Source organism: Carassius carassius, chromosome 38 (genome assembly GCF_963082965.1).
Source record: "Carassius carassius chromosome 38, fCarCar2.1, whole genome shotgun sequence".
Classification (NCBI taxonomy): domain Eukaryota; kingdom Metazoa; phylum Chordata; class Actinopteri; order Cypriniformes; family Cyprinidae; genus Carassius; species Carassius carassius.
The window spans coordinates 15,590,832-15,602,879 of record NC_081792.1 but is presented as its reverse complement, the minus strand read 5'-3'; the positions used below and the strand labels follow the sequence as shown (position 1 = coordinate 15,602,879).

At 38.7% G+C, this 12,048-nt stretch overlaps 2 protein-coding genes across 6 annotated transcripts in view; one reads left to right on the top strand and one right to left on the bottom strand.

Annotated features, from left to right (window-relative positions):
* LOC132119423 (uncharacterized) overlaps positions 1–12,048 on the bottom strand; it is a 233,911-nt gene that overhangs the window by 124,166 nt on the left and 97,697 nt on the right. The window lies entirely within an intron of this gene.
* Positions 641–12,048, top strand: part of LOC132119411 (scm-like with four MBT domains protein 1) — a 29,168-nt gene continuing 17,760 nt past the window's right edge. For 2 of the 3 annotated variants that reach the window (XM_059529335.1, XM_059529333.1), the window contains exons 1-3: positions 663–767; positions 3,901–3,958; positions 9,926–10,020. In XM_059529335.1, coding sequence (XP_059385318.1) covers positions 3,934–3,958; positions 9,926–10,020 — 120 coding nt within the window. In that variant the 5' untranslated portion in view covers positions 663–767; positions 3,901–3,933. Of the gene's footprint in view, positions 768–3,900; positions 3,959–9,925; positions 10,021–12,048 lie in introns of all 3 variants that reach the window. The other variant, XM_059529334.1, reaches the window with a different exon arrangement.

The following is a 12,048-nucleotide window of genomic DNA, read 5'->3' as shown; positions in this document are numbered from 1 at the left end:
CTGTATGGGATAGATTATTTTGTCTGTACTTAATAACAAATGTTATAAATATATAGCCTAATTCTTATTTCAAACCGTGCTTTGAAATGTTGACTAGAATTTGTTCAAAACAAGGTTTCTGAATAAATCATTTAATCTTCAATATGCTATAGATGAATTAATCATATATAAACTGTACAGTCCGTGTCTCCACATGGAAGGATCCAGAAAGATTAATCACACAGAGGAACTGGCTGCTCAGTGTGGCGCAGTTGCGATAGATTAAGCTCTGTTACATTCTGTTAGCTAACACTTTACTAAGCAAAAAAGCAGAGAGGCAGGGCGGTAAACCACGGTTTACCACATTAAAGGTTCTGTTCATTCAGATAATTTATATAATACAGAATAACCGCTAACCTCCGCGCGGTGAAGACCTGAACAGATTATGACATTTGCAAGCACCCGTTTAATATTGCATCCCAGCGATTTTATTGTTCAGTCTATGCACATTTCAAATAAAACCTCTAATAATCAACAAAAGTGGAGCTTTAACGTTATTTCAGTGTTGTTTCGGTGGGACAACATAAAGACTGTGTTGAAATATGTAGCAAGTTCGCCTTTTTAATCGCTGAAAGCCAACAAATATCAATCCAGGGCTCGCGGATGAGAGGCTCGCGCGAGAGGCGGCGCATGCGCGCTCACTCTTTGTGCCATATTGGAATGAGGTCGTGAACGACTAGGCGGAAAAAGACACGGCATCTAAAACCGACTTGAAAAACTCCTCACTGGTAAGAAACGAAATGCATTCCCAAATATTTATGTATTTTACCCTTTGCCCTATTCGACCTTGTCTTTAACGAGCGATTTCGCGTTGCCTGCATCTTTTTTCCCGTCTCCAAAAAAAGGTGACTTGTGTTCGCTCGTATGAGTGCCTGGCTCTATTGCTTAAGCTATGACGTTTCAGTAACTTGACTTGGTCTCAGGCGTTTTTAGCATGTGCACGAAATCAGCCGCACTCACATCAACAAATAAAGCCTCGCGAAACCGTGCCGGGAAAATGTTTCCTGTCTAATAATGTTGAATTATGCAATGAGTCTTTCGGAATGAAAGTTGCATGGTCGGCGTGAATGTATTAAATGCTATTATCCATTTATATGTGGCTAACCGAACACACTGCGCTTGACCAGCGAACTAATATCATCATTTATTAGCTAATTTCTATAAATTGCACTCACTAAAACGAATCGGATTATATATCAGATATTAATATTATTACCGTCTAAATGGCGTTTATTTGAGCTTTGGTTCTACATAACACTGATGCGTTATCTTCACTGTGGAAATCGTGTTGTTTTGTGTTTTTGTTTTCAGTAATATTCGTGTTTAAAATATCAAGTTTAATGGGAAGCTTTCTCAAGCACTTTCAGAAACTGATGACAGTTTCATTACATAACAGAAGTTGTGTTGTGAGTCGCCATCACTCTATTGTGAAGCTCTCACTTGGCTTCATGCTGCCTTGGAAATACAAGAAAACATATTAGATGGTCTTCAGAAATAGAAAATTGGATTTGACTTTAGAGCTGACAAGTTATCTGATCAAGAAAAATATAATTCTTATATGAAAGTCCTCTGGATAATGCATAATTCGCCAGATTGTCTCCAAACGCTTTGATTCTGGTTGGTGCACGTGATAACGGTCAATGCGTCATGTGTCTTCCTTGAGTCTTGTTTGGCTTTAAGTCATTTATGCTCGCACCCGTTATTCGCTTGATCAATGGAGGGGACTTGTCTTCAGGGTGAAGTGATGGAGCGGCAGAGTTTGGCAGGAATGTGCTGAGGGTTCATAGACACACCAGAAATAGGCTCTCCTCGTTCCCTCATGTGTGGCGTTGTAACCATAGGTTTAATTACATGCATGATCAGAACAGAGGAAGATGTTGTGTTTCATGTTGATTAATGATTGTTAAATAACAGAAGTGGTATCATCTGAATCAGATATGCATGCTTGATATGTAACATCCAAGGATTTTTCCTCTACGTTTGACAAAACTATGCATTATTGCTGTTAATTTGCTTTTTATATTCAGTTTTATTCCTAAATGCTTCCCAGTTGAATTCAAAAAGTTTAAAATGCATTGATAAAGGAGTGGTTTGGGGATATAAATAATAATTTAGAGCAAGTAATAATTGGAATGAACACAACAAAGCTCTTTCGACTTTATTTTATACGGTTTAGGGACGTGTAGTAACATTTCTAAACTATTTTGTTACAGACAAAAGAAGAAAACATTATATCAGAGCACAAAAACGCAGAGATACAGAATATGAAAATAATGTCCTCTCCTACATCATCTCTGTACCTTTCCCTTAAAAAAATCACCATGGTAACCATAGTTTCTGCCAAACTACCATAGTTACTACATTGTAGTGCTCTTTTAGTCTTACTGCTGTAAAACTATATTAAATTAATAGTGTACTTCAAATAGTTAAAAGCTTTTAGAATCTGACGTTTTATTTTTTATTTTATTTTAAAAAAAAATCTATACAACAATGCTATTTTATTTGCCTTTTAAAATTCAGATGTTTCCCATTTGTTTGCCATTTTGAATGAAAATGTTTAAAATGCAATAATGCAATGAGGAAGGAATGGTTAGGGGATAGTAGTAATGCATTTTAAAAGGAATTTTTAATTAGTAGAGTAAATTCATACACAAAATGAGCAGATTGATTGTAACAGCAGCCCTCTTGGGTATTGATAAATATTTCCATATCTTGACAAATATGGGAATATTATTTCAAAGTTTAGGATGCATAGCACAAAAATGCAGTGTGTTAGAGTTAAAGAAATTGAAACAAAGTTTAACACTCTCCACAAACATAATCACTATGGTGACCGACATAGTTTCCTCCAAAATACCTTAGTTACTAAATTATGTGTAGTTTTATTATGATGACCAAACAGGCTTATATAAGCTCCCACAGTTATAGTACTAATGATAAATTACTTTTTTTGAGTGGAAACTGTCATTACCATGTTTTTTTCTTTTGTGAGGGTCATTTCTTCCCATAATGCTTTAAAGTTCAGTTGATCATCATACTGAGGGACAGCGACATGCTTTTTTAAACCAGCCATGGCTGCTCTTTTCAATCCCTATTGGAGACCCCCAGTGCATTGTGTCCGTGGCCCGGACTGTGCTCCAGGGCTCTGGGGTGGTGCTGGGGTCGGGAGGGAGGGGGCGGGGGGGTGGGTGGGGGTGGACTGAAAGAGTTTATCCCAGCAGAGCAGGAGGGTCGTGGCCACCAACGGCTGTCAGGGAGAATGTCTGACTCTCTTTAATAGAGACGTCAACCTTCACAAAGACAGCTTGACAGCTCCGGATGAATAGACAGAGTTAATGCAACTTCGTTAGCCGTTTTCTTTCTTTTTTGCATTTTTTAAAAGTGACATTTCAGATTGCATGTTGAGTTTGAAACTAAAATTTCAAAGTTGTTTCTGGCTTTTTTAGTTGAGTATCTTATTGTTGGTGTCCCTCTCTTTATATATGTTGCATTGCTAAAGTCTTTACCGTTTAGGTGTTATTATTATTACTACCCAGCCATTTCACTTTGCAAAGCTAAATTGGGCATTGTGTTGCATTTTTGCTTTCAAAGGTGACATCTGAGGGACAGAAGTGCCTTTTATCTTTTGAAGATACGCACTAAGAATTCCTCCTCCTGTTTACTTAAATGAAGTAGGCTGTGTGAAATGTGTGCAAGTCTCCTCATGTTTCTGTCTTGTCACATGCTTTCTCTCTCACACCTGCAAATAGTTTTACAGAAACACTTTTATATTAATGATAATTCTATTATCATAATTTGTCTCTCTTTTTTCATTGTTTGTTTTCCTCTCACTTGATTTTTCCCTCCTTATTATTCATGTAGAAACTGTTTGATTGACCTCGAGGGGCTTCAGACATGAGCCTTGAGGCGCTGGAGTCTGGTAAGCTATTTATTTTCTTTCATTCTGCTCTGTTGCTCAATAAATTGAAGAAAAATAAAACCATGGTCCATCCTTTGACCCTGAAAGTTACAATATTGAGAGCTGTATTGCACATATTTAAATTGCAGTGGCAAAATGTTAGTCCTTCACAGAGAATACTGGACATTTCTACACATTCCTGTAAATTTGTGCATGCTCCTGCCTATATATATATATATATATATATATATATATATATATATATATATATATCAGGGATGGAAATTAGCACCCGCCACCAGCCAAATGCGGGTGTTTTTGTGTTGTGGCGGGTAAACTCGCTTCACCTACCGGCCACCGTGGGGGGTAAATAACAATAGCATACTGTTTCACCCGGCCGGTGGACAAAAGAAAGTTAATTTTCATCCCTGGTGTGTGTACAACACGCAATAAAGTGTAATATCATCCGAAGCAGCTCCCTGGAGAAGGGCGGTGTAAACCGGGCTCGAAACGGTGGCGTTGTTCCCAGTACAGTGTTTGCAGCTGAAGTTAGTGCCGCCTGCGGAGTGATATATTTGTTGGTTATTTACAGTACGTTTTATAGCACACGCTCATGATATACAAGATCGCGTGAAGAGTTGAATTTGTTATCGCTCACAAGTTTCCGCATACTGTCACGTTTCTGTCAGACCCCGGTAAATTCATTTTCCTCCAGCATTCTGCAACATTTTAGATTATATGGACAGTTTGTGTTTATCTTATTGTTTTTAACGGCATAATAAGCAAACTAACAAACAGTATTATCGGTCGCGTGTCTAATAACTGCTGTCCGGGGGATTTATTTTACTTCCAGTCTTCAAGTACTTTTTCAAAGTTAGCTCTGTGGCTAGTAAGTCAACCCTCTACATTGCGAGTAAATCACTCTCATATGCGACAAAATCTTCCTTCTGGCTACTGAATGATGTCTAATATTAGCCAATGGCTAATAAATTATCTGATTTTACTCACCAGTGTGTTAGTTGGAAGCTAAGTTTAGCACAGATATTTTCACTCGTGAACAGTCTGACTCTCCGTCAGGCGATCTGTGCTTTTTTTCCTCAATGGATGCGCAACACACCTGTATAATGAACTCTAGTGTTAAGGAGCACAAATCGTTCAGTTAATGTTCAGTTAAAACGACTAATAAGCATTCAAACATGGTTATCAAGTTTACTTCTAATTACTAAAGTTCTATTCTTAAATGATACTTGATTATTATAAAGCTTGACTGACTGGCGAGTAAACTAAAAAAATTACAATTTAATTAAATTAAAATTAAATTAAATTAAATTAGAAATTAAATTATTATTATTATTAATTACTAGCCAATGGCGAATCAATTGCCAAGGTGTCCGTAGAGGGTTGTAAGTTGTTATGGTAGAAACAGCATTGTATCACTACACATGTTTGACAGCTCTGGCGTGACGAGACCCGTAAAAACTATGTATTAAAAACGCTGTGCGTTCGTTTGTCGATGGTGTAAAAGTTTGCCAGCCGAGATTTCTTTCAGTGATACACTATTGAACAGAGGACTTTTCCCTACGTGTTCCCTCAACCACAAAAAAAAATACAAAAAAATAAAATACACTTACACATAGGGGATGCACTGATTGGGAAATTCTGGGCTGATACCGATACCGATACCGATGTTTAACATAACATTTTGGCCGATGCCGATGTTTTTTCTTTTTGTTATTTATTTCTTCTTTTGTGCCACGGAAACATACAAGTCTTTCGGCTCTTGATCACACTATCCTAGAATGAGCACAAATTCAATCAGACCAATTTATGAAACAAAAACAACCTTTAATGTCACTTTCTGGTTGACGTTAGTTATAACCTTATTTATGACAAGTTCTTTACTTTTCTGAAAAATAACATTCAAAAACATTTGACTGCTAACTAATCAATGAAAAATTGTTTCAGTACATTGCCCAACAAAATTATTTGAGTGGTTTTAGCCTGATAAACAAAAACTTACTCAATGAGATTATTTTCATGGCCCAATAAAACATTTTTTCTGATAAATAAAAAAAAATACATCAAGTGTAAATGCAAAAACAAGTGAAATAAATAAATTATGCTATTAAAAAAATTGTTATTCATAAATACAAACATAAATAAGGGCTATCTTTCAACTTGTGTTTTTCTCATACAGAATAAAACATTACAGTGTTTCAGAACTCACAGGCTGGAACATGGGGCATCTTATAAAACAAAAACAGTACCTCCACTTCTGATCATTAATGACACATAAGTCACCTGCTGGATCTCTGGCCTACTTCTTAATAAGATGCATGTTTTTCTTTACAAAGATAAAAGCATCTCTGCCTTGTCACAGCAAAGCCTATTTCTCTTTTCATCCAAGACATGAGACACAGAGCTGAATAACCGTTCACTCTCGGTGCTGGTGCATGGCGCACTAAGGTATTTGCGTGCCATTTGTGCGAGTTCGGGAAAACGCAGGTGGTTATTTCTCCAATAACAGAGTGCGCTCTCACCTCTGGGAATAGTGGTCTCTGCCAGGAAAATACCCAGTTTTTGGGATACAGAGGTACTTGTCCTCTCTGGTCCATTTTCTTCCAGAATCTCCTCAAACACATCATGCAGGGAGGGCCCTGCTCTGTCGGATCGTTGCCTCTTGCACTCTGTGTGATGTGCGCGCTCTCCATCGCGCATCCAATCCTCTGCACTGGCAGCAGGCAACAGGTGTGCCTCAAGTATTTCTCGAGCGCATTGTTTAACATCCTCATCAAAGTAACGATCCTTGTATCTGGGGTCCAAATAGGTGGCAATGCAGAACATGGGATCATACTGGATATGATCGAAGCGTCTATTTACAGCCTCTAATAATGAGGTCTTTGTTGTTTTAACGCCGTGGTCTGTGTCAGCCTGCTTACTCAGAAGACGTCTCAGGGCTGTCACAGAGGGGATGACATCTGCAGCTGATGCTTCTGATGAGCTAACTTCTCTCGTCAATTGTTCAAACGGGGAGAGGAGTGTTATAAAGTTTTCAATTAATTGCCACTGGTGCGCACTGAGAGTGGCCGGGAGGTCGTAGTCTGCGGCATATGTAGCAAGTGCGCGCTTTTGTTCCAGCAAGCTCTCCATTATATAAAATGTACTATTTCAGTGAGTGGAAACATCTTGCTGTAGCATTTTTGGTTTCATTCCCAACTGGATCTGCACAGCCTGGAGACGTGAATATGCGAGGGGTGAGTGTTTAAAGTGGCCGACGATTTTTCTGCGAATAGCCACAACATCCGTGTGGCTGCGCTGGCTAGAAACACCGTCATGAATTGCCAGTTGCAGTGTGTGTGCCATGCAGCCAAAACTAGCCAGACCACTGTCCATCATAGCTTTCGTCATATTCCTAGCATTATCTCTCAAGACAGCATGCACTCTGGTTTTGTCGAATTTCCACGTCTGGAACATTTTCTCAAATGCCTCCGAGATAGCAGATGCTGAGTGGGTACCTGCGAACTCCTGGGAGTGCAACACTGCCTTCACCAGTTGAAGTCCTTATCAATCCACTGTGCCGTGAGGCTAAGCATGCTCACAGGGCTTACATCTGAACTCCATATATCTGTGGTGAAACTGATTGCAGCGATGTCGCAAGCCAGTAGCTCATGAATGTGCGTGGCCACAATGTTGTGGATTTTGGGGAGACAGACCTCGGCAAACTGACGCCGGCTCGGCAGCGTATAGCTGGGCTTAATCAGACTCTGAAAACCCACGTCCTCCACTACAGAGAAAGGCTGGTCATCTAAAGCGATGAACTCCATCACCTTGTTTGTTATTTGTTTCGCTTTGGCGCTGTCTGGAGGCAGCTGTTTGGCTTTCTCAAATGCCGTGTCAATTGAAGTCTGAGTCTTACCGGGGGTTTGCGCTTTCTTGGCGGCTTCATTTTTCCGTTTTTGGTCAGCTTGCAGGTAATTGCCGTACACCGCCTCGTGCCTGCTTTTCAAATGTCCAATGAGATTTGTTGTGTTAAATGACTTTCTAACAGCCCCCACTCTTGAAATTTCAATGGAACACGTATTACAAACTGCAAAACGCTGATCTTTCTCTGAAACTGTAAAATATTGCCACTAGGGCTGGGACAACGCGTCGAGGTCATCGATGACGTCGACGCAAAATATGCGCATCGATTCGTCGACCTGTTTTTATTTCTCTAAAAAAACTTTGCAAAATGTTACCTTATGTGCGCTGAATATACGCGATGGCCGGATCAACATTCTGTCCAACATTATATAACCAATCCAGGGGTTTTTCTGCATTGATCTTTCTTTTTGGCGGCTGTCAAAGCCTTATTTGATCGGTGAGTGACAGTGACAGGGCGCGTACGAGAGAGAGCCCCGGCTGCACGCGCACTCACAGTCTTCAAACAACACGAGCGCTTCTTGCTCTCACCCTCCCTTGTGCATATTAATCAAAATCATTAAACACGATAGAAAAAGGGTGAAACACCAAAGTTTCACGCACGCTCGCGCACTCACACACTTCAAACTACACGAGCGCTTCTTGCTTTCTCCCTCCCTTGTGCATATTAACCAAAATCATTAGACACGATAGAAAAAGGGCGGAACGCCAAAGTTTCACGTGGAGCATTCAGAGATTTTTTTTTTTCTCCATGACAGGCTGCTGGCTCCCACTGTTCATTTTTATTTTTTATTTTTTGGAAAAGCACTCTCTGTATTAGCTTAAAGCCCTAAAGTTTACATTGGTTACTGTATTCTTTCAATTGCTCTAAACAAGTATTTTGGGTGAACTTTTTTATTGAATGCTAGACATCAAGTTGTTGTTATTTTCATCTGAAAGAAGAACTTTTTTTCAGTAAGCTAGGCCCTATGTGTTCAGTAAGCTTGTTTCAGTAAGCTATGTGTTTTCAAGGTTTCAAGGTTTTATTGAATGCAATCTCTATCTCTAAGTGCAAAGTAATGCATTCTTAGTCAGTCTTTTATTTTGTAATTTTAAGAGAAATAAACATATATTGCAATGTTAAGGAATTCATGTTTTTTTCATTCAGATATGTAAATCAACATGTATAAATTGTTAGTAGTCAATTAATGGGGAGATAATCGAAATCAAATCGGTCCGAAAAATTAATCGTTAGATTAATCGATGCATCGAAAAAATAATCGCTAGATTAATCATTTAAAAAATAATCGTTTATCCCAGCCCTAATTGCCACACAATCTAAGTTACTGAGGACGGAGAGTGCGCAGGCGCCCTCTCCCGTCTCGGACTCGGTATCTCCCCCCGCCCAAATAAAAAGAGGGGAAAAAAGTTTCTCCTGAGCACAACGTTCATGACACACATAATCATCAGACATCGGCGAATGTCATTTTTATTTCCCGATGGCAGTTTACGAGGCAAATATCGGCCGTTACCGATGTTCAGCCGATGCATCGGTGCATCCCTACTTACACATACAAATACAGGTGAATCCTTTCCTTTGGAATTAAATACATCATTATTAATGCGTATGAAAACAGTGCAGTGTATCATCCGGTTGGGCTACGGAGTTGAGAGAATGAGCTGGTTCAGCAAGAGTCGACTGTTTCAAAACCTAGTAAGCTGCCTAGATAGGCAGCATTTTTGAGCATCACTGAAAGAGAAAATGTCAGTATTTCATTGAGACTTGAGATTAAATAAACTGCTTAAGTATTGTAGATCTTGTAGTATTAATTTTCACATGCAGTTACACATTGTCGGTTAAAAACAAGAAAGTGGCTGGTAAAAACATTGAGTGGCTGGTAGATTTTGTAATCCACCAGCCACAGTGGCCGGTGGACAAAAAAGTTAATTTCCATCCCTATATATATATATATAAAAGCACTCACGTTCCCGCTCTGTTGATATGGTTTGATGTGAAGTGATAAGGCTGTGTGGAGAGAGCTGAATGGACTCTGCAGTATTTGAGCAATTGGTCATTCAATGTTTCAGATGCAGACTCTGGACAGGATGTGTCAGAGTTTAACTGGGATGACTACCTGGAGGAAACTGGGGCGCTTTCTGTTCCTCATCATGCGTTTAAACATGTGAGTATATGAGGCCAGCCTGTGTTCTACACCGCTATAGTGAATCTCTGGAATCTCCGAAAAAGAAGTTATCATTTAACCAAGCTGAAAGCTTTTAATCAAAATTGAATGTGATAAATACATGTTTTTTTTATTACACTTATGCTGGCAGTTAGAGTAATCTGGTTCATTTAAATTTTTTATGCATTTGGCAGAAACATTTATCCAAAGCGACATGCATTGCATTCAAGTTAAACATTTTATATCAGTGCATGCAGTGCAGTGCATTTCCTTAGGAATCAAACCCATGACCTTGCTGCAAGAGCTACATGAGCTACCGGAATGATTCATAAACTAATGACTATTATTTTGAGCTGGTTATTTTAATGAATCACTCAAAAAAGAGTCATGTTTGAATCTGCTTATACTCAATTAACTGATTGAGACAATGTGTTCTGTCATGTCCAATGCAAAAACAGAAATGTTGAGTACACTAGAGCCCAGCACACAATAAAACTATCAGCACATTCTGAAGTCAACACTTAGATTACTTGCTATGCATTAGTGATGTATTCCTATTCTCATGGGATCTGTAAGACCAGTAAGTGACCATTTAGATCTTAAAGGATTTATTTTCTGGGTCAGAAATTAACCAGGACATGGGGCAAGAATACAACTGAAAACTGACTGAAATTCCCCAAGTATTTAATTTGCAGGGGCAATAAAGGTCCCGTAGTCCATTCCTCTGATTTGATGATTTTCATCATAGTCTATATACTACAATACTAAGGTTTAGTGAGGATTTAGTGCCTTCAGAGGTTACTGAATGACCTATAGCTGTCAGATTGTCGCTTCATGTATTTAATGTTAATAATATAGGTAACCATTTTTTTTTTACATTAAAAATGTACTTCAGTATTTTGACATAGATGGATGTCATGCAATGTGCTTATATGGTCAGGGACAGAGAAGGGACAATAAATGGCCATTTAAAATCAGTTCCAGAGGGCAAATATTGTCCCTTAAAGTCTGTGTTAAGGCAATTCAAAGAAAATGTTTCTAAGCACATTATAAATGAAAAATAAAATCACGTCTCGATGACACAACGGAGCCACTGAGCATGGCCCCTCCCCTAACACTTCTAATAAAGAGGTGTGTTCTGCTTGAAGTGGCACTGCACAGAACGAATGTATGACATCAAAGTACAGTGAGCAGATGGCTCCTTATGCTTTCAAAAGCTCTCGTGGTATTTTGATTATCATACACCGATCGGTCTGTGCAGTGCTGCTTTAAGTCCAACACACTTATCAACTAGAGCACATTAGCCTCAGTGGTTTCATCCGCTCAATCGTGAGTTACTGTTATTACTGTCACTAAAGCCTTCAGTTTGCTGGCTAGTTATGCCCTGGTCACGTAAATGCATATTTCCTGATTGTGATGATTTTCAAAGCAGCTCAGTTGTGGTTTCAGGGCTGACAGCGGACACGCCTCCAGCATTTGAGAGCAGATAATTGTGATACCTTATTTTATTTATTTGGCTGATTTTTTTTATCATTCAAATTTGGCTCGACGGTTAATAACAAACTTTTCTGTGGTGTGACAAACTCAGAACACATATTTAATATTTACTTGGACTTTCTTTTTTGTAGCTCAGTTGGTAGAGCATTGCGCTATCAAGCACAAGGTTGGGGGTTCGATTCCCCAGAAACACATGATAGGTTAAAATTGATAGCCTGAATGCACTGTAAGTCGCTTTGGATAAAAGCGTCTGCTTAATGCATAAATTTAATTTTAATTTAATTTTAAAGGTGAAGCGTGTCCTTTTTTGATATATGCAATAATAATATGCAAAGACAAGTTTAAGTAATTAATTGGTAGATTGTCTGTGCATCCTGACAAAATAAAAGGATTATTAATAAAAATGACACAAACGCATAACAAAATGACTAAAACTTGAAATGAAAATCTAAAAATGAGTGCTAATTTAAAAGTCATTAAGAAATACTTTAGTAGTATATAAATAGTAAATTAGCACGGCCAGTGAGACCA